Source organism: Anoplophora glabripennis, unplaced genomic scaffold (genome assembly GCF_000390285.2).
Source record: "Anoplophora glabripennis isolate ALB-LARVAE unplaced genomic scaffold, Agla_2.0 scaffold96, whole genome shotgun sequence".
Classification (NCBI taxonomy): Eukaryota; Metazoa; Arthropoda; class Insecta; order Coleoptera; family Cerambycidae; genus Anoplophora; species Anoplophora glabripennis.
The window spans coordinates 386284-410854 of NW_019417365.1; the positions used below are offsets into that span (position 1 = coordinate 386284).

At 32.9% G+C, this 24571-nt stretch overlaps 2 protein-coding genes across 2 annotated transcripts in view; both read right to left on the reverse strand.

Annotated features, from left to right (window-relative positions):
- Nucleotides 1–20077, reverse strand: part of LOC108904635 (protein expanded) — an 84544-nt gene extending 64467 nt beyond the window's left edge. The window contains exon 1 of the mRNA XM_018707269.1: nt 19865–20077. The gene's annotated coding sequence lies outside the window, so the exon portion shown is untranslated. The remainder of the gene's footprint in view (nt 1–19864) is intronic.
- Nucleotides 5205–5840, reverse strand: LOC108904627. The gene has a single exon (XM_018707260.1). The coding sequence runs from the start codon at nt 5838–5840 to the stop codon at nt 5205–5207; it is 636 nt and encodes a 211-aa protein (XP_018562776.1).
- Nucleotides 20078–24571: the final 4494 nt, after the last annotated feature.

Genomic DNA, 24571 nt, shown 5'->3' on the forward strand with positions numbered 1-24571 from the left:
TTTTTTTTGGTTCTCTTATAAACTAAAGTATTTGAGAAAAAAAATTCAGCCTTGTAGAAATAAGTCAAAAAAGTTAATTTTTCAACACCTTGCGTGGGTGGTAGACCCTTGATGGCCCCCCTTCCGACGCGGTAGACTATCACTATACTGTATTTTTAGGTATAATTGATCACTCTAAAAAGTTTCAGCCTTGTAGGTATAAGGCATTTAAGTATCATTTATTTACATGTTTAAAAAATTGTTACTAACGTTTGCCCCCACATTGGCGCGGTAGACTGCCGTTTCGTTTACTTACGATATCAAAACAACAAAATGAGAAAAAATCAGCTTTGTAGGAATTGGTGCAAAATTTCTGTCGCTGCCTCCCGGACTATTACATTCTTTATAGATGAAAGTAGTGGAGCATGCAAATCAAATGATGTCCAAAAATTATCTATAAAATAAAATGAATTAATTTTAATGTAGTAGTAATGTAGAAATTTTTCTGTGATATTTAAACTTAGTCCAATCCTTTAAATACGAATTATTATTGTACTTGTATGTACCTATATACAGATTTAGGTGAGTGTCTTAGTATCTGCCTTACCCCTACAAATAAATCGTCTGCCTAGATGCTTAATTTAGTATTTGATCAATACTTCTTATATTCAATTACCACGAAACTCTATATTTAGTATATAATCTCGCTTTTTACGTACTTCCATAATATTATATCATATGGTATAAAACAATTTGCGGATTTCTATAAAATTGATAACATTTAAATCAACATTATCAACCATTACCTTCAAAACACTTCCATTGGCTTTACACATCAATGGAATCCTTGTCAAACAGCGGATTAAAAATTACATAATTAATAGAAATAATTTATTTTTTTGAGTTTCTAACTACAATTATTTTTTTATGCCTTCCCTGCTTAATGTTTAATTTACGACACCAAAATATTAGAATAAGTGCAGTATTCTATTATTGTTACAAGAAAAGAGACCCGCTTCAAGCTCTTAAAACAAGTCATTATATTCAATATCCTTTGTTTCATAGAATATATTATGACATCATAGGTATGTAATTTAGTCCCTATTAAATTTTATTCTAATTTTTACTATGCCAACCATTTAAATATTTGTAAGATAACTTTAAGTGTACCATTCGTGTTTATGTATCACAGTCATTAACATTTTTGTTTAACAACTTTATAATGTAACGCAGAATGTGACTAAGGAGTTACGGCTTCGCGGTTATAAAAAATTTAGCCCACGTTGTTCGATAAATATGTGAATAAAACTAAATGAGATATTAGATGCTGGAATACCTACTCGAGGGGCTCCATTTATGTACACACGCTACATTCTTCTGAGAATTATAAATGAAATGCAGGTGTTTGGCAGACCTATCAGAATGTACAGGGTGGTAAAGGAGCCGTTGCTATTAACATTTTGACGCACTTTCAAAACCTATACCTACATTTTCTAGAAATATTTTTTGACTTTTGAAAAACCTTGGAAGAGATGGTTTTTAATCGGTCAATGCAGACTTTGATGTACAAATTTCGTTCCCAGGGTAAAAGGCTTCTGTGACAGCTGCATCTCCATGTTTTTCAAATAGAAAGTGAAATCAAGTGACCTTGTTTGAAACGGTTTCAGACAATTGTTTCAACAAAACTTGAAATTAAAGAGTAACTACATACATACAAGTTCAGTTATAACAATATTTGAGGGACAGTGAAACTGTATCAAACTACACTGAAAAAAATGGAAATTCACGTAGGTTTTTTACATATTTGTAATGGTTTTTATATGTGTACAAAAATGTAAATGAATTGAACATGCATGTTATATTGTGTATTCTAGACACGTTTGGGTGCATATTTTCCTTTTGCGGCTTCTTACCTTTTACAGTGTACTCTGTCATTTTAAAATGTATTATTGTTAATATCTTATGTGTTTTCACTACATTTGATGTAAATATACGAGTAATACTGTGAATTTACATGACCTGATTTGGCTCAACCAGTCAGATTAATCATGTGACCACACTGTGTGGTGTTACCGCGCATGTGTAGAGAACTGTGCTAGTTGTGCAGTAAGCATGTTTAGATTTATTTGTAGCGCAATAATGTAACACAATGTTTTATCTACCTAACTATGATGTTATAAATAAATTCTGATGTAAGTAAATAATACTCGAAATAATAAATATAACTATGTATGAGAAACATCAATTGCCTAACTTTACCTAACCTTTACACACATCCATCCAGATTGTAGCTTACTATTTAAGATCTATTTTACTGATTGTTTTCGGTTTTAACAATAAAACTTTTCCCAGAAAATATATAAAGCACATTTTTCCTTATACTTAATTATTTTATATTAAAAGTCAATTTTATGGAAGAAAATATATTTTAATTAGTCTTCATAGTTAAAGAAGTCTAAGATTAGGTACTTAAACTTTATACGGTTTTCTAGAGTATGAAAAGGTATTTGAGCTCATTTTTAAGTTTAAACATTGGAGGACAAAAACGTCACCAAAAAAAACTGCTTTGTCCTTTAAATAAATTGGGAGGTTTTTACAGACACTGTTTTATATATATTTTTATTACAGACTTCGTTAATTTAAACTTGCCAATTTTTCCATTGTTACATTATTTTAAAAAGTTTAATTAATTGATATAAATAATATTCTGTATTTATCTTTAGGTATAATTAATAAATTTATAATTTATTCTAGAGAATGCATTAATAAATCTTCTAAAATTTATTTAGCGATATTTTCTAATCACTTCAGTACGTCGTAACATTGGGAAAATATTCAAATATGTAAAAAAAATATATTCTTTCTAAAAAAATTACAAAATAATAGTGTGTACACTTTGTGTAGCAATAATATGTATGTAGTTTTCCTGTTTCTTAGTAAAATAGATCTTAAAGTACCATAAATATGCATACAGTGTATCCACGGTTAGAGTGGAAAAGAGGAAAAATATTTTTATTTTTTGTTTTACGAGAAAAAAGCATTCTTTATTAAAATTTTGCTTGTCTTTAAAATGCGGTTAGCATTGAGAACTTTCATCTTGCATGTACAGGGTGATCAGAAAATCGGTAAATATAAAAATAATTCTAGAATAAACTGCCTTTGTTTTTAACAATACAGAAATATTTTATTAAAAGAAGTTGCTTAGAATTAAAATTTATTATAATTTCAATTTGTGTATGAATCGGCCTACTCTGATAGAAACGGACAGTAAAAAAAATTTTATTGTTCATTTTACGAAACATTCTTGATTAAAATTTTTGCTTTGAAATATCTTTAACATATCTTCAAAGATACGTAAAAATTTCAATCAATAATGCCTTTTTCTCGTAAAATGAACAATCACTTGTCAAGTCACTCAAGTGTTATCCAGAAATAAAAGAAAAACACATGGAGGGGCGGCTTCAGACGCATGCGCGCAGTCGCACGTACGACATAAATAATTGCTTTAATACTTGAAAAATACCGAAGTATTGCTCAAATAGCATTCAGTATTACTCAAATATTTCCTGCGGTTTCCCCCTCGCATAAACAAGCGTATAAACCTATCGAGGTCTCCTAAAAAAAGTGATAATTTTAAATCACCAAGTTGTATGATATTCTGATTCGGTTAAGACGCTCGAAGTCATTCAATTTGTAGGTTTTTATTTGCTTAATATGACGTCTTGCATAAAAGAAAGTTAGAATTGAATTAGACACAGCTATGCTACTCTAGGTCACTATGATTTGTTCCAACAAAATCATTCCGCAATAATGGAAAAATGTTGTTGTTTATAATGAGATTCTTTACATTTTTGCTAAGCAAACAATTATCATAATACGATCCTTAGTCCGCCAGGCACCATGCAGTACAACAAATATTTAATTAGCTTATACGCGAATATGAGAATGTCAAGTTGATAAATACAGTTTCCAATTTAAAAGCGTAAAAAGGTGGGACTGTTATATTGTCACCCAATCATGTTTTAGACACTTTGGTATTTTTTAAATAAGGTATGTTGTGTAAAGTGCGTGACGATGTAATACGGGTGGAATTCTAGGCCTCGATAAATAATTTGTTTTCATCATTGTTACAACAATTTACCTAGTTAAGTAACCATTGATAAGTTTTAAGGACAAACGATAAAATAAATGTATGTTTAAATTTTGCTTGGTATCCTTCAACAAATGAATTCATGAAACTGTGTCGGACGATGTCATATTATAATGTGTCGATTACTAAAGAGGTACAATGGTACTGACAACTTTAACCATCGTTCCCAATTAGGAGAGTGTATAATGTTATAGATATAGAAAAAATATACAGGGTGATTATTAAGTACTTGTACAAACCTTAAAGGGGGAATGTTTGACTAATTTTTTCTTGGTATTTTAATTATACCTTTGTTCAGTAACATGGTAATTTGACGAAATTCGGGAAACTGATTGATGATGAGAAACTCGAATATTCACTTAGTTTTTTGTTTAATGTTAAATGGGCACCACATACAGTGTGGTACCAGGATTTAAATAACCATAACTTTTTTGTGTCGCACTGTACGTCATTTAACTAAACATTCTCCATTCAATTTTACGTACAAAAGGTACTCTTAGTATTTGTCGCTGAAAGCAGTCGCTTTGTAAAAAACTGGTTTAAAGTTAAACCGCGTTAGAATTTTGTAAGTGAACAAGTGAAAAAAATGTGTCTTATTGATTGTACTGCGATGTCACAAACTTCATCATTTACAAGACTAAGACTAAATAAAAATATAAACAAAATTTTTGTTTGTAGGCTTCCGTGACTGTCGTTAAAGGTTGAATGATTTCCTGGCTGGTTGTCACGTCGTCGATTTACAATTCTTGACGTTTCGAGAGACATATTGTTCTCTTCTTCAGAAGTTACTCTGAAACTGGAGTTCTACTAATCTTATAACTATTTATATTTGACGAGGTCACTAATCCATGATGTTCCGTTGGGTGACATCGTACGCGTTGTTGACGTTCCAGTGGGTTGCTTTCACGGATGACTCTTATTCCATATACCTGACAGATCCCCCGGCCACCACTCAGATCCACTGTGTGTCCCGTGTCCGCCCTATGCTCTGCCACTACCGATTTTTCCCAGTTGTTATTTTTGAGGTGATTTTCGTGTTCTTGTAACTTTGTGTTGATGTGCCTTCCTGTTTGTCCTATGTAGACCTTTCCGCAAGAACAAGGAATACTGTACACACCGGGGCCTTGGAGCTGGTCGTATAGTTGTTGCACTCCCGTTTCTCCATGGGCGTATGTCTCCTGATAGCTCGTTCGATATTTCTCGCCGTGTAGCCATTACCTCTGAGGGCCGTGCATAGGTGTTCTAGTTCTTCAGCTACATGTCTTGGCTCCTCTGTTTCTGGGCTGGGTGATGGTGGGACTCCGCATTCAAATATCTGTCTGTGTGATTTGGCTTCCCGTATATGTACTTGATGTCCTAAAGTGCCGTCTGGTTTCCTCTCAACCAAAACATCCAAGAAGGGAAGGGCGGCATTTTTCTCTACTTCCATGGTAAACTGGATATCTGGATGTATCCCATTGATGTGATCCAGGAAATCCGCTACGGTGTTGCGTCCGTGGGGCCAGATGATGAAGGTGTCGTCAACATATAGGTACCAGCACTTAGGCTTCAACGTTGTGGATTCCAGAGCTTTCTTCTCAAAGGCTTCCATGTATATATTGGCCAGGACCGGATATAACGGTGAACCCATTGCTGCTCCCTCCGTCTGTTCGTAGAATTGGTCCCGGAATGCAAAGAAGGTCGATTTTATACACACTTTTGCCAAATCCATTAGGCTCTCATCCTTATCCTCTACGATTACTCTTCAATACAGTTTCTCCAGAGCTTCGTCGATAGGTACTTTCGTAAATAGGTACCTATGTAACATCGAAGCTCACCAGGATATCTTCTGGTTGGAGTTCAATTCCTCGAATCTTGTCAATAGTCTCCGGCGTTTTTAACGTGATGCTCTGTCCTCCTTACTAAGTCCCTTGTCTCCTGTGCGACGTATCGGGCCATGGGGTGTGTTGCTGATCCAACTGCACTCACTGTCGGTCGAAGAGGAAGATTCGGTTTGTGAATCTTTTTCAGGCAGTACAACTGAAGCGTCTTTGAGTCGTTTGGATCAAACTTCTGTGAGGTTCTTGGGTATGTTTGAAGATCGAACTGCAGCGGCTACCTCCTTCTCAACTTTCTTGACTGGGTTGTTTCGGATGTTTTTGTAAATGGGATCCAACAATAGATTTTCTACCTTGGCGATGTAGTCAAAGATGTGAGAAGAGTATACACTGGTATACACTAAAATCTTCATTTTAATAATAAATTGTTTAAGTGTGTTAAAAAAAATGTCGGGGTAGGGAGGAGAGTTAACGCATGCGCGCATCGTGCATTACGTAAATAATTATTTTAATATGCAAATATTTCAAAATTTTTACCCAAATATTAAGAGTGCGATAGTTTTTCGGTTTTTTTGTCATGCCGTGACCTGAGTGGAAGCGGTCAGTTTACAGGGAATGGCCACTGCGGAACGTCTCAGAGGATCCTTAGTTATTCGAAATATTTACATAATTTGATATTTGATATAACAAATGCATTTGAACCCTGGAGATAAGAAGTGCAGTGGAAAAGTAGTTGTGTAAGACTATATTTTACTATGGGTTACCTGTTTTCTGTGTTTCCATCTCATTTTAGTGAAGCGTGCTCTCTTTTTGACTTGCGCATTTCAGTTCTCAAGATAATTTGTCCAAGATGAATATTATTCTACGAAAATAGAGAGCTTTGACGATTTTATGGGTCTATCTCTTAAGGGGACGTTTTTATGCGGAATTTTCAGTAGTTTTAGAAAATCTAAGCAATTTAGAAACAATCTCTTCGCATTTTAAGAAAGTTTACGAGCTAAGAATACATTTAGAATAAAGAAAAAAAAACATCTTTACTTCTTATGTTTATCATTACATTTCTTGAACTTTACGCGGGTTAAAAATTTTTGTCTCATTTTAATGGTACATCATCCCTTATCAACCTTTTAAAATGCTTCAATTGAACTCTACTTACTGTCGATGAAAGCTCTTGGTACACTCACACCGTGTATAGTCTTTCCGATTTCAATTGAAAAACCAAGACGTTGACAGTATGTACCATACCCATATACAGGTCTAGTCGAATTAAACGTGGAGGTGGTAGAAATGTATACGCCCAGTTGAAGAATGCGAGCGCGGGCAAACGAAATAAAACACAGCTGTATTGGCCCACTGGGCAATAAATGTCAGCTGTTGACAAGCGGTTGACAAATTGCCCAGCAGTGCAGTGCAACAATGCGGAATTTGGTGTGATTCAGGTAATTTTAATTTATTATAGGCACCTTCTATTAATCATTGATATTATAATTGCGAAAGGGAGAAATAATATCTATTATTACAACATGGTATTTTGAAGACCTTTTGAAACGGAACAAAACGAAATTTACCATTAATATAATAAAATTGTTTGAGGACATAAATAATTAAACTATGTTGTGGCCAAATGAACAAATAATAGAAATTTTCTACACATTATACACAAATTATTATAATTTTTTACCTTCGGCAGAAAACTATCTTAGGGACGCCTATGAAATTCATTATTAAATTTTATTGCTAGGAGTTTTAATACATGTCTAACTGACTTCGGTAAGACTATACCCAATTTGGTTTTTCTGAGTTCAAATATAAGCGAGATATTGATTCTTTCTGAAATTTGAAACCCCACTTTCAAGGCCTATAACTTCTGAGGGGTGCAGCGTGCAGCTTAGTATAAAGCGAGGTATAAAGGTAAGCTGTGTTAAAACACCATAAGTATTTTGGGTTCCCCTAGATGCTCCTGCTCTGTGTCGGTTCTTGTGCGAAACACCCTGTATAATTACAAGTTTATCTTTTTGTATTTCTTTTATCTACTATAGGTTGCTATTAAACAATTTAAGGTTCCATATAAACCACTGTACGTTAAACATGGTTTCAAAATAAATGTTTAAAAAAAAGTGCAGTCCTTTTTTTCGTTTAAAGATTTTATTTGATTGAAAACTTGCAATATTCACTGCTGGTTAAAAAGTTTTTTGTGGGATATTTACTCGGGTATTTACTGACGTGATTTATATAAAAACTCACGTAATCTTTTTTAAACTTGAACCATTTCAGCAGAAAATTAACTAGTCCACTTTTTGTGGTGTTACGGTTAAGTTTATTACCTTTTTGCAATTGCGGTGTTTTGACAAATAATTTAAATTGCGGTACACTCATTACACGTCTGTTACTAGAACAAGTTCGATTTCATCGCGAAGTTTCACCTGAAGTGAAAATAGTTAAAAAAAAATATTTACGATGTGTAAATAATATACATGCCATCAGGAATGCAACAGAAACCACATAAAATCATTGATTAACGAAATTACCATTGTAAAACGCGTACGATAGGTAAATAATTGTAAACCGCATTCCTTGAGCATTAGACTGTGAAGTTTTTTGAGGCGTAAAGCTTAAAATAGGCATCATCTAATTCAACCGGAAGCATATCCCACTGCCCTTTATCTCTCCAAAGTTTGTACTACTAATAAAGAAAGTTGTTAGTACCAAGCATTTGTGCCATACGTTGTTAATTAGGCACATTGTTTAAAATTCGCATTAGAATTAATTAACTTTTATTGACGCTACTGACCAAGCCGTGGAAGATTTATCTTCATTTGTGTTTCACTGCTTGTTGTCGGTATTGTCTAGACACATATTTAGTTCATCGTTTATTCATGTATTCACAATTCTGAAAAAAAAAGAAGTAACAAATGTAGAATAGAAAACATCGCGCCAGAGATATCTATCATTAGATCGGTGATACATCAAAGAAAGGCGAAACATGTTTTATATAATTTAAATACTACGTGGGAAATTCACTTTTACAAAAAATATTTGTCTCAGTTTCTTGCGTAAAAAGCAGCTAAGATGAATGTCATAAAAATAAGATTCTATAGAGTGAACAATTACATTCTTAAATTACCTATTTAAACAACGCTACTCGAATTTTAGCGTTTATTGTTTACAGGTACATCGACGAAATCAAGATACATACAGGGTGTAAGAAGTTTGACTGCCATTACTTCAGTATGAGATAGAGTAATCATAAATGAACAAAAAAGTTGTATATTACAGTGGTGTAAGATTAACAGTTTTCAAAACACAGCGAATATTAATATTGGTGAGTTTCATCACAACGTGACAACAGCGCTTAACCTAACGCTACACAGCTGGTGCATACCACATGTGCACGTGACAGACTTGTCCTACGGAAAAAATGTAAACAACTATTATTGTGAAACATTTAGTACATTTCAAGACAATTGTTTTCCAGTTTTTAAATAAATAAAATAAAATGTGTCAATTTTATAGTACGAAGATAATGTTGTGATTAAATTTTAGCTCAAATTTTAGTAATTATGAATCTCCTTAAAACAGGAACTTGACTTAATCAAATTATGAATTTGAAAAATATGTAATTAAAGTACCCAAAGATTCACGTCATCCAAATAATCATACGTATTACAAATAATTTAGGTACTTACAAAAAGCAAAATTCAATAGTTTTTAAACTCACAAATACAAAACAAACTACAACATAATATCTGCTCAAAATGTCCATCACCATTTCCGATGCACGCACAACACCTTCGAATCCAATTTTCGCGTACTCGCTGGAAAACGCCTCAAGAAAAGGAAATAGTGGTACGCAAAAAACACTCAGACACGGTCCAATTCCAGATTCCAACTGAATTGTCTGTCTGTTAAAATTAAAACAGTCAAACTTCTGACACCTTGTATACACTAGCATACACATTACATTTAATGAACGAAGATCTATTTTCTATACAAGTTCATATAAAATCTCATATAAAAACGAATCGTTACCTAATAGTAAAAATTCTTCTTCTTCTTCTTATTCTTCTTCTCCTAATGGTTGGTCCTAATAAGTCCCATAGCAGTGCGGCCTAATTAGGCCTATTGTGCGTCCCACTACTAGTCCTATTCAGCAAGTAGATTTGTCCTTTTTACAAAGTCCAAAAGCTTCCTTGCTGACACTTCTCTCAGTTCCTTGGGTTCCAAATAGGGTCTCCCAAGGAGCGCCATTCTGCTACGTGCAAATCCCGGGCACTCGCCCAGGATATGCAGAGAAGTTTCATCCGCCGATTCACATCCTCGGCAGACCGGACTGTCTACAAGCTTTAGCTTATGTAGATGTTTCCTAAAGTGACAGTGTCCCGTTATGAGTCCTGTCACTCTCCTGAGCCGGATTCTGTTCAAGCTCAGTAAATCATTCGCTCTTTCCTTCGAAGGATAACTCCATGAGCTCCTTAGAATGGCTATGTCCTGGCCTTGAAGTCCAGTATTTCCTGTGTTCTGTCTCTGTCCATTTGCCCAGAGCCCGCCTGACCACACTGGGAGATGTGCCACAGAAGGGCTCCGGGTCAATGAACTCTGTCTCGGATCCCTTCCTAGCAAGTTCATCCAATAGTAAAAATTGGTCATACATTACTTTTATGTCCAATCATGACCAATACTGTCAATGTATTTTCCATATCTTCAGTGTTAGAAAATATCACTATTCTTTCCGATTCTTTCTGATCAGAATCAACATAAATCACTTTTTTTTATTTCCATATTTTGTTTTTAGCTCAAGGTATACCGAAACAAATTTTCCTCATACGACTCTAAAACACATTTATGTTCATTTCAATATTATTTCTATTTCATACCAGTCCCTTGACTTTCTATAAATAAATCGAAAATAGCTATATTAGTTCTTTCATTATCAAAGGCAGAGACAGGTTTCTGTATTTACTGTAAACTTTTTGAAAACCACTAGTTAGTATTGGCGTTTTTATGCATTATTTTGCGTTTTCTTTATGTTCCTAGATGAAGAGTAGGTGTTAGAAGTATTTTTATATTGTTCGAAGAGATGTCACTTTAACACCAATATAAGAGGCTCTGATGCACTGTGGTTGTTGTTTTCGACAAAGTTGGCAACACTGCAGTCAAAGTGCTTGGAGCACAACGTGCGCTCATTGGTCTCAGTCAGTTGAGAACTGTTGTTGTAGTGGCGTATTGAAATGAGTGCGAAAATATTCAAAACGTCACAAAGCAGCTCTTGGATTCATTCGGTTGGAACATCATTAACAACCCCGCTCACAGCCCTGACCTGGCACCTTCTGATTTTCATGTACTCTGAAGGTGTTTATAGATGAAAAAGTTTTTTTTCTCGACGATGAGGTCCACAGTGCTGCGAAATAATGGGCCCGAGAGGCGGCGGGAGATTTTTTATCGAAAGTATCAGAAAGCTGATCCCTCACTTTGTGAATATGCCTCGTAGATAACTTTTACAGATGTGTTGCCGTATTTTGTCATCCTACCAACGTTTTTTTATTGAACTGATTTTCTATATACATTTTTTTAAATGAACAGCAGATGTAGAGCATTTGCTCTCGCATTTGCTAGATATTTGTTATGTTTTTCCTGGTCTATCCCTCGCTTTGAAAATGTAAGTCTACCTTTTCAAAATAAGAGACTGGCCTGCATGATATTACAAATTAAGATCAGTGTCTAACAGGTCATGAGAAGCCAGAAAAGTACCACTTTAATTGAATCTGAAATATGATAATCATATTCCTCGGGAGACAAATACCTATAAAGCAACGTAAATCATTGCTAACCGGCCACAAACGTCTCAGGTTGCAGGTATAATTTCCCAGTATCCACTTCCACTATACAAAGTTGCGTCCTCCACTTATACCTTTTTTGATGTCAATCAATTAATTATTCCTGCTTCTGTTCATCGGAACAGGTATTTTAAATGGTATCGCATATTTCGTTAGAAACTATCTGTAATTATAATGTCTACAAATATTAATCAAACGAGACATACAAATTAGTCAATAATTACAGAATGCTTCTCAGCTTCGAATAATTATTTATGAGAAAAGGTAGCAGTCTGCATCAGATTGCATTGCATCATTAGTGCCAGGATCGGAGCAAAGCCAACAGAAGCAGAGGACAAGAAAGACGATGCTCTTAAGGCTGGTTTACATTGGAAGATTAAATAGTAGAGAACACTAGCATGCCATCTCTATAAACTACTATACTCTGCTAATTACAAATATAAATAGAGGGAACGTATAGAGTAGGAAGTGCGTTCTTATTATCACAGTGTTTTGGCAAGATGTTTTGGATAATGAAATAAATGTGAGTACTAAATGTGATCGCAGTGGCTGAATGGTACATGTGAAGTAGTAGATTCTACTTCCCTCTCTGAGCCACCAAAGCTCGACATCTGCTTGCGAAGTCAATAACGCACTAAAAAATCTTAAAATAATTTAACTTTGGTAAATATATCAAAATAAACTGACCAGCGCCTTATTTTGTTTCAGGTAAAAAGACTGGTATATATCAGTATCATAAAATGGATTTTATGTATAATGAAATATGACATATTTTCAATATATAATAGATATGCAGGAAGCATTTGAAAATTTTAATAAAAAATAGTTAATTGGCTCTTCCACAGGCTTTTCTGAGCAGCTGCTACCTTTATTTATATCATAACGATATGGTCTTGACTCACATGAACATGTAGAATACGAAGGACGTAAATCGCTTCTCATCAAACCTATATATCTGAGATTCCACAAGGATCGAATTTGAGGCCTTTATTATTTGCGTTACATATATGATAATGATCTATCTGCAGTAGGTCACAACGTATACAATATTCAATTTTTGCAGCACGATATAGACGCAATATCTGCATGGTGTTTTTCAAATCATTTTGGTCTAAATAGTCTAAATGAAAGGAAGAAATGATAGGAGTAATTTAGAGTATAAGGTTGAGTAGTATTTGTGTAATACTATTATGCGCACATGCCTCATCTCTCCCCTCACCACTGTCACGTTTTATTATTTAAATAATACTTGAGTAATTAATTATGAGTATTTTAGTATACAAATTTGGATCAACGGTTTTCGCTTCGAGTAAATGTTAACATTTTACAAGAAAAAATAACTTTTCCATTAAGACACCAGCGCATCGACGTATGACATACATAATTCATGTTACTCAAATAATACTCAAGCTTGTATACTTGTTTCCATTTTTTGTTTTTCGTCTTATTAGGTATTGTTATCTGTTGGAAAACAAAGACCTATCTTTCTACATCGTGCATTGTTTATTAATTTTTCTGTATGTAGTGTTGTCTCCACTTCACACTTTTTCTACCAAGTCCGACCCTTATATTACTGTTTTTTTACACTTTGTATTTGATGTTATAATCGACGGTTTTAAGGCAAAAGTTGCTTAGGTAACTTCATATTTTTAGCAAAATAATAGAAATTTTCTGTCATGGACCAGATACATCCAAACTAATGTTTAGATGTATCTGGTATTATAATTAATACTGAATATAAAAATTATGTCGCAATAACAGTCGAAGTCTTACGCATTTCACTTTTAATGTGTTTTATACTGACAACAACTTCAATCCAACACAATTGTTTCAAAAGCACGATATTTTGTTACCGATGCAGCGTATCGTAAATCACTGTTAAAACCGGTTAAAACTGTTTAAAAAACTGCTAATTTGATAAGCATGGCTCGAACCAGACATTTTCAATTTCTTTAGACGTAGCAGCCCTTATCATTGCTGGAATACACTAACAAAACAAGCCATTTTAACGACTATACAGATGCCAAATGAATTTCCGGCCTCTCCGCCTCATTTACGCACCGAAATGTCAAGCAATCAGTCAATTAAGTTTTAAAATTGATAGTTTTAGAGTCTTCTCTACCAAACTAATTTGCCTGTGTCAATGGTTTGTCCATTCCAACAAAATTAGTACTTTACTAATTAATCTACCGCCGTAAATCCGCCAGTACAGTGCACAGAAGATTATTCTACTCTACTAACTATAATAGTAGGAAATGGTAGTCGAGGGTCCACTATTTCACCCTCGATTTCACCCGTCTGCTCTTTGTTGTAGGTTAACCCTTAATGGTGGTAATCTCCAGAAAAAAACATTTTCATTTTTATGTTCTAAACTTAACTAGTAGCAACTTAATAAAGTAATATGGATACAGTAATATGTTTTACAAAATGAAGTAATATTTGAGTAATACAATTAGTACTATTTAAGCAGTCCCTCCGTTAATATTTAAATATAAAAACTATTTGTGTTACAGTTATGTTACCTCTGTTCTACTCTCGGTTCTACTGCTTCCGAGTAATATTTGAGTAATTAATTATTAATTTTGGAAATCAGTATTTTAGTGTATAAATTTTAACCAGTAGTTTCCCCCTTGTAATATAGGCTTTAGCCTTCGCTTTAACCAGGAATTTAACTATCAAAAATTAACTGCGTTCTGGTACTATGGCAATAAAATTATTTTATGTCAAATAAATGAATCGAATTCAGTAATTTTTTTAGTACATACAACCTTAAGTATTCCAAATGTAAATATTATTATTTCGGAACTATTTTTTAGTAAAGTTATTTTATATCTAAATACATAGCTAATTTTGATTATTATTTACTTAGATTTTTAAATAATACGCTAAATGTGTCGTAATGGTTAAATAAATAGAAATACTATGGATCTGTAAGTATTATGAATGGTTACCTTTCAGACAAAAATATTAACATAAACTGGTAATAATCGACATGTGTGTCTAATGAATTCTTCAGATATAAATAAGAGAACAGTTTTTGATTGGAAAAGTAAGAAAATTCTTCGAAAAAAAAATGGCAATCAAGTTTTAAATTTGGTTTGATTACATTTAAATTGCGTGAGATTGCTTAAATGCATATTATGGAGATAGCGCATAATATGTCATAATTTCGCTCATAATAATGTCAATAACATAATAGTAAAAATAATAACATTAGCGATACTTATAAGCAGTTATAAAATACAAGAACTGACACCTTGCATGCATTTTTTTCTATTTTAATTTTAAATTTCTGCCTGTGTCTTATATTACTTAGAGATACAGTTTAAAGTTATTTTTATTGCTTTCCAGGTAATCTAATACTATTAAAACCCTATTAAACCAAAAAATGTTAATTTTATTACTGAATTGTTGTTGTTGACTGTCTAGTTTAATATGGATAACTCCAGTATTTTTATTAAAAGAATTTTTACCTAGAAATTCTAAATGAGCAAAACATTTGTAATTAATTTTATAAAGTAATTAATTACCTTTTTGTAATTAGAATTGTATGTGTTATTTGTGGCTAGGAATTTTTAGTGTTTATTATAATTATCGTAGTTAATAATGATGTAGATAACGATAATTAATGTATATGTAATTTTTATATATAAGTTATATTTATATCGCTTTTTACCTTACAACTTCAATCATGTTTATCATTTGACAGTTTCTTATAATGAAATAATATTCCATATTTTAAATAGCATCTGTCTCAGTATCTGTATCAGATTTATACCACCAAAATAAAAAAATTAACATAAACTTAGAGTACTCAACGTGGAAATAGTTATTCTAATATAGTAATTCAAGCAAGAACAATGTCATTACGTTTTGTGTAAAAATGAATAAATATTTCATTGTTTGGCCGCTCCTTTAAACCTAGACAGACGTCTCCACACCCACCAGTTTTTTGTAAAGGTAGTTCATCAAGAGTTGAATACATACAGCTAACAATGTCGCCTACTAAATTGCTAGTTGACTGGGGCACGTGTTTTTATTTGTTTCAATATTTACTTTATCCACGGTTTTGGGTTAGTAATAAATTACAAATTGTCTGATACAATACAAAATTATTAGCAGTCGTTTACCTCGTGATTGCTCCAGGCATCTTTTCTTAATAAAATAAAGCAGTAGGTGTCTCTCCTTGATTAATATAATTAAATTTGTCCATATGATACGTAAGCTGCAAACCATGCTAAAGGTACTGAAACTAATTTTATCAAAAATTTAATTTAACTGGTTTACAGGTAAGTGCGAAGGTAAGTGGTTGACTTCGTTCAATTATATATTATTAAATATAAAATGTATGCAGGTAAGCCATCACTTGTTAGTACTAAAACTTGATTTGGCGAGCACGGATATGATGATTTGTATAAAAAATATACTAATAGCCGTATCATGTTAATGTGAATATGTAATTTAGAAAAGAGTGGCCGTGACTCATCATCAGTCTATACTGCGAATGTCATTTTTTACATCGCATTTTAACTGGTTTGAATTGCTGTTAGTTGCCAAATTTTGAAATTGTCTATTAATGGTTAGTGCATGTAATTTATTTAGACAATTTTAGTTTAAAAATTGGCAGCATATTTTTTCAATTTTCTTATATTTCACGGGAAATTGTTATATATACTGGGCGATTCAGATTGGTGTTCGCAGTCCTGTGTCTTTTTTTTATTTTAACAAATTGCTATAACAAACCCTATATACTTTTAAATCGCCGCTCAAACTCTATCAAATGACATTATTAGATCGACTCCATGGTAACATACGAGGTAACATGTCAAAATTGCTGTAGTCAACTGTTTTTGTTCAAATGGCACCCTATATAATTTTTTTTTAAATTCCGGAAGATATTTTTTTCTCCGTTCAGCTATGTAAGGAAATCTATAATTTCTTTAGAAATATTGCTAGAAAAACAGCAAAAAAGATGAACCCTACTTTTCGTAGTTTTATTCTGAAAAATGATGGCCAGCTGCGGAAACAAGTTACTATGTTTTTTAATGTAACATATTTTATTTTCAATGCGATAATAATATAACAATTTAGAACAATACTTATTTCAAATGTTCAAAATGACCTCAATTGGCCTCCAAACACAGAATAGCTCTGTTTATCACTCCCTCTCTACAAACATATTCTAGTGTTTCTTCATTTAATCTCCGATATTCTACTCTTATTATGTTTGTAAGGCCAAAAAAAGAAATCTATAGGAGTGAGATCCAGAGATCTAGCAGACCTTTTAACATTTTTATCGAATGTTCTTCATCTCTTACCCTTCCGGGTTTAAAAACTCTTCTTTTCTTTTGAAAACTTCCATCTGCTGCTAAATTACTGGCTAACTTTTCGAAAATTTTATCTGATGGAAGTTGTCTCTGCGGAAAACAATGTTGGTACTGAAAGTAGGGTTAATCTTTTTTACTGTCTTTCTAGCAATACTTCTAATGAAATATAGACTTCCTTATATAGCTGAACGCAGAAAAAAAAATATCTTCCAGAATTGATAAAAAAATATATAGTGTGCCATTTGAACAAAAACAGTTGACTATATCAATTTTGACATATGTTACCATGCAGACGATCTGATAATATCGTTTGATAGAGTTTGAGCGGCGATTTAAAAATATATAGGGTTTGTTATAGCTATTTGTTAAAATAAAAGAGATACTAGGTCGCGAATATCAAACTTTCGATCAAACTGAATCACCCGGTATACTTACAACAAAGCGAATAACAAACTTCTTCAAAAAAACATGAAAATGTGCAACCACAATAATTGTAATCCACAACACAACAGCATCTCCATCCATGCTTTAAATTGTATACGTCAAATTTACAATTTAAGAGGAATTTTCACCATAAGAATAAATAATGTACACGACCTTAAGTACCGAGTTAAGTACCTACCTCTCGACTTACCTTAATTATATCTTTTACATGTAAAATGCATAAAATTTTGAATTTTTTTCCGATAGATTTTAATAAAAATTTGCATTTAATTTTACACGAAATTAAAAAAATTAAGTGCTTATCCAATCCAATTTTTGAAATTCATAACAAACAGCCAAAACTTGGCAAACATTATAAACGTAGGCACACCATTTTAGTGACGCCTGATTCAGAACTGAATTCTATAGATGGTTATTTTAATTGAATTTTTAGTATATTAAATAGTACTTAGGTATATTATTGGCGTTACAAAATAAATGTAGGTATTCAGCAAATTAATTTTTATTTGCGCTCCCTGCTTTCTATAGGTAATGACATGACTTCCAAAGTTAAAGTACGCCTTATATATAAGTTGGTAGAATGATATTAAATTTTAGCAAGTGTATAAAGTACATCATACATCGACACGATGTATTGAAATGCTTAGTTATTTCAAGGTTAAACACTTATAGTGAGTATGTATATACATTTCAATTAAATCTCTTGGTATGTATACTCATTAAGTAGACAGAGTTGTGCAAAATAATTTTTATTATAGCAATAACCCGAATACGTTTAGGTATGTATGACATCAGCACAGAGAAACCTCAGTATATCAATTCGATACAACAGTGATAAGAATATCATGGCATCTAAATCACATTTTAATTCTGTTTACAAAAACGGAAGATGAAATGAATAGATAACATACTCGAAATATTTTTTATAAATTTTTACTATGGTATCAAGCATAACATGCTGAATCTTAAAAATCATTTTTTTTATTTACCTGTAGATGTTCTGTGGGTAGATGATTCCTAATACACGAGCAAATTGTCATTGTCATTATTGTCTCATTAGCAAATACATTCTTCTGATCTCGTTTGTGATGCTACTATATTTCATAGGAATTCGCAAATGAAATAGCGACTAAATGATTAATTACTTGGATTAAAAAACATTACCTATATTTTAATTGTGAAATTATGAATCGGATATTCCTGGGGTATTTCAATGTTTTGGATTCGGTTTTGGATATTCATTGAATCCAATATTGCAAAAATTGATACCGAAGTAGGTATTCACAATATTTCTTCCGAGCTTCCAATTCTAAAATTATGGAAACCTTTATAGTTTAAACCGACAACAAACAATAATAATGATTGTTAATTAGGTATACTGTAGCGTTTTAAACCTAGAACGTAAATGACATAATCATACTGAACATGTAAGTTAAGTGGGTACATTCATATGTTTAATCAATAATAGAGTTAAATACCAAACTGTAGTGGATAAACATATTTCTTATATTTTATCACATTACCAAGTATAATTATTCTCAAATATGCTTAACAGACTTTTCAATTTTGCACGTACTTAACTGATGTCTAATTTTATCAATGGGTAAAGTAAATATACCCACAAACGCAATATAAATAGTATCATTTTATGTCAAGTTGATGTAATTCTGTTTTCTCCGGAATTATTTTAAGTTAATATCCTACTTTATTTCCTCTCCAAAATCCTCCTATTTTGATAAAAAGCAAACGGATCGGGTAATCAGAAAACTATTAATCTACTGGGTATATCTAATTATTTTAAATACCAATATAATTTTGTGGTTAACCAGCTTTTATAGGAACAAATAAAATTATTCCATATAATTTCTTTGTTGCCTTTTTTTAAAGTAATCTTTAACACTGAACTGATTACTTTTCATTTGATTTTCCTCAGACGTAAACATGCAATTTAAAATATGTGATAAAACGATAAATACAAATTAAGGACTTTAACGCAAAATTCAGGACAATGTATTTAATATTTTGCCAGTAAAAAATTCCAGCCTTTTCCAAATGGGTTGACTCACTAAAATAATTACCAAGCATCATGAAGAATTCAAGCCCAAAGGCGCAATGAGATGATTTGAAAGACAAGTTTCCTAGAAACAAGTTTAATTAAACAAAATTATAGACAACACAACCTTAATTTATTCATGATGGTATCATTGAAAAGGAATTCCTCGACGCCAGAACGGAAACATTAAGAAGGCACCTACATGGGTCAAAAATAGTGAACTACAGGCAGAGAATGCGCAAAAATTTTAAATGACCTACCATGTGTTTCAATAAATATCCAGAGTGCCGTGGAGATCCGTGCCCATAATGTATATAGAAAATCCAAGAGCCGTTCACTTTAACAATGCAAAACAAAAACACTGCACACCACACTCCTCACTAAGGGCACAACCTCCACGTGTTTTGAAAACTAAAAGAAGTATCTTCCGTCAGCCGGCAAAGGTACTCTTCAACTAAATTCCCTATTTTAACTCTGAAGCGGTCAGGTACATTCTGAAGCAAAATATCATTGGAATGCAGCCGACCAGGCAAGTCTCAAAGACCATTTTGACTGGAACTTCCAACAGCGTACACTCGACTGCTGTGCGATTGAAAGGTACAGTCCGCGTACCAAATTTATTGGATGCCTGGGCCTTAAAAACGTGCTCCCAGCGTAGTAATTTGATGCCGAGGAGTGTACTAAACTCAGGTGTGTTTGATACCTGTTTAGAGGTTACATTCCTCAGCTAACGCGGCATTCCGTGGGGAGAAAATCAGAATAGCCTCGCTGCAAGTCTGCTCGCGTGTACGTATACACGTTGGATGCACTATTTTTTGTTTTATTTATTAATTTAGTATTTGGAAGTCGCCAATTTAAAGTTATTGCTATCGCTTCTCGTCCCCAAGTGAATAAAATTACTGGATGCTGGATATATTTCGACGTAATATACGATGAATAAAAATTACCGAGATATAAAAAATAGTGGTACTGCATTCCAGAGACCGAGTTCTGACCAATCGGGGATAAGCGCGCCAAAGGTAATCAGCGTGCTATAATCTGAGACCTGGGGCTTCATGTTACGCTATGGAGATACTAACCACAAACTTAGAACGATTAACCCACATCATAATTTCAATTTTTTCCTTTAATTAAACAAAGTGTTGAAAATTAATTTGTGCTTTTATTATTTTATAGGCGTATATAAATATTTTTATTTTATATTATAGTCTATAGTTTATATCTAATCGTAAATTGGCGATACATTCTTACATTATCTCTAAGGGAATCATGAGTAAATTACGATTATAAATGTACAGGTTCGGAAAGTCCCCATGGTACATCGGCCGTTACGTGAGAGCGATAAAGTAAGTCATAGAAATCAGTGCAATAGACAAGGATGGTTACATTGAAGACGTTACATAATCTGAATAGTCACTCCTACTTCTAACCCGAAACGGGCGTTGATTATTCAGATTGTGAAACGTCTTCACTATAGCCATCCTTGTTTATCGCACGGATTTCTTTACTTTACTTTGTCGCTCTCATGTAAAGGCAGATGGACCATGTGGATTTTCCAGCCCTGTATATGAAAGTCGATCATCTCTTAATCTCGCTGCCTCATATACCATCATATAAGTATGAGGTATATTTACTTATATCCTTTTGTTTTCAGTAATATTAAAACGATGAAAAAATTAAATAAAAAATGATAAATAAATACTGACCCCATTTGAAAAAAAAGTTATAACTTATTGAAATTGAAGACCGCTGGAATTGAAAAAAAATTGTCAATTGCTTCGTCACGCATGGCGTAAGCAAGCTCCTGAAATTAAAGCACATTTAAAAGAGTTTAGGAATTCTCCAACATCATTGACTTTTCCGCCATAACTGCTGCGGAAATAAAATGATAAAGGCTTTAAGTCCAGGATTTAAATATTCTTATACAGCACGCTAGTAAGTCTATCTTGTTATAAGCATATGACGCAAGAAAAGTAAAAAATAATAATTAACTACTAGTTATTAACAATAAAAATGTTAATCTATTGAGTCGAGAGGAAATGACACCTTAAATTCTCATATCTTGCCATCTCCTTTTTCAATTCCTAAGCTAGTTCGTCGAATTCGATTGATTATTATCATCGACTTCTCTGTCACCATAAATTACCTTTTTTAAATATTCCCAGAAACAAAAGTCTGAAGAATTTAAGTCCGATGAATGGACACCACGTTCTATACACCCATTAGGAAATGAAGTATTTAAATATAGGATAAGTAAATCAAGATCGTGTAAATACCACATTCCCTGACATACGTGGAAATGTACTTCAGGAAGAACTAGTAAAAAGTCTTCTAAACAGTTTACATCACACCATCATCATTCAAATAGTTTGAAAACATAAAACATATACTTAAAACTTTAAAAATTTTGTCACAGTGCCAGTCCAAATATTAATGGATAAGTGATATTGAATTATTATATGACCACAAGCGGTACGAATTGTGGAAATGAAAAATTTGTTGTAGTTAAAAATAGTTTCGTTTGACAATGAGTATAAAATTGTGATAGGGTCTTGGCATTGGTATTTAAGTACTTGAATATCACAGTGAGAAAAGATACTCACATTGTTCAATAGATTGTCATGTAAAATGCTGAAATAGATCTTTTTCCACTCAAGAAATTCAAGTGTAAATCTACAGCTGAAAAGGTTATCTTCGTTTTTTCCAGACTTATAAATACATCTCGTTTGGAATACTACAAACTGCAAATAGTGATGTGCAAAAAAATATCCGCTAAATGTTAAACGTAACGTTCAATAGATACTAACTCATATTTTAAAGTACAAATATTGGTCAGGATATTTCGGAGAAGTAGTGAATCTATTAAGATCATCAAAGAAGTGGAAGGCCTTCAGTCACTCCTGATGGCTGCAGCATAATGGAAACAATGTCGTTTCTCCAAGATCGTCGTTTGAAAATGTCTAAAAAGTAAACTAAAAAGTAAAAACAGTCAAGTTTCTCAATAAAGTAGATTCCAAAATAAAAACTTCATGGACAACAAATTTCACAAAATTATTTAAAATATTTCCATGCAGATCCTAATGTTTTCTTTAAAAAAGTGACTGATTATTCAAATATAAAGAGCCCTCCAGGGATGTCATTTTGCAGACAATAACCAATTGAGAGAGGATATTAATTCTTATTTTAAAGGGCAACGTATTTCCTTCAAATGGAATAAAGCCATTATTGAAGGGCAGTGAACGCAAGACGTTAAGAAATAAAATAAAAAATACAGTCTACTTGTGTCATTTGTAAGAAGAAAACTTTTCTAGTGTCTCTCCTATTAAAGAAAGGTGAAACAATGTATACGCTCACTTTAGACGAAACCAACAACACGAAACTGTTGTACTGGATTTTTATGTAAAGTTCTTTTTCCCCTCTATGAGAATAAACTTGCTCACACTGCGGAGATACAACTTTGTTTTTTCTTGGTCATCTCTTAAAAAAAGGTTAAAGAAGGTTAACGGCACACCAAATGTGTAAAATAAATTAATGCAGCAGTCTGAGTTTAATAATAATATATTTTCTAAATAATGCATAAACTTATTTTGTAGGTATGGTAGTCAAAGACAGCACCTACTGTAGAGATTAGGATGTCATGTGCATAAGATATTCAGTATCTAGGCGAATATTTTAGCATAATTTTAACAACTTTTGTAATTATTTAAACTGCAAACAATATCTACAGGAATGGCCCTGCTTGATTGCAAAGTCTGTTACAATGAGAAAGAACGAAATATACAGGGTGTCCCGAAATTAATTGGGACACAAAGCAAGAGTAGATTCCTTACATCAAAATAATGCGATTAAGCCAAACTTACCTTAGTCCATTTGTGGCTAATAAAAAAGTTACAGGGCGTTAAAGATGAAATTTTGAATTCGAAATTCTTAAAATTCTTAGAAACTTTTCAGAGGATTCTTTTGAAAATTTGGATGGGGGTTTTCTGGGACGAGAAAAACGAATCCGTACTTAATTTTGCTGTAGACGCTAGAGGGCGCTACGAAATGTACACTTGGTTGATAAAAACTGGTTATAACTTTTTTATCAGTGTGTTTGAAAGTTTTAATAGAAAAATATTGTTCTCCTATCTATTTTTCACAAATAAGGGATACTTGTTTTATGTCGGTAAATTTAACCGTTTTCGATTTATTTCTTGTTTTTATATTTGATGCAATAAAATAAAAGTTTGTAGTTACTTACGTAAAAAACTAAAGATTATTTTTAATAATAATTTAATTACATTCAGGTGGCTACATCAAATTCTCAATATGACATTACCCCGTTTACATTAATACACAATCTTATTCGTTTGATAAATGATTGTCTAATATTAAATAGTGTTTCTTCATTTCATCCCGTGTATTAATAGGGTCACTGTAAACTTTTGATTTCAAAATACCCCAAATACTGAAATCCATGGGGTTTAAATCTGGGCTTCGTGCGGGCCATGAAAACGCGCTGCCGTGACCTATCCACCGTTGGGGATATTGTGCGTTAAGATAGTTTCGCACCTGTACAGAAAAATGGGCAGAGGCACCGTCTTGCATAAAAAACATATTGTGTCTTACATTTAATGGTAAATCATCAATAAGTTCCTCAAAATCATGTTCTAAGAAATGTAAGTAAGAACGGCCATTCAGATAATATGGCAATTCAACAGGGCCCAACAGATGATTTCCAACAATACCACACCAAATGTTTATCTTAAATTCATGTTGGAAATGACGTTCTCTTAATACATGCGGGTTTTCATTATCCCAAACATGTTTATTTCTGAAGTTGAAAACGCCCCGGCGAGTAAATGTGGCTTCGTCTGTAAACAGCACCTTGCTTAAAAAGTGTGGATCATCATTGTGTCGGTCTAAGAATCGAAGACAAAATTGTTCCCTATCTGGAAAATCTGCAGGTAGTAAATTCTGCACTGGGC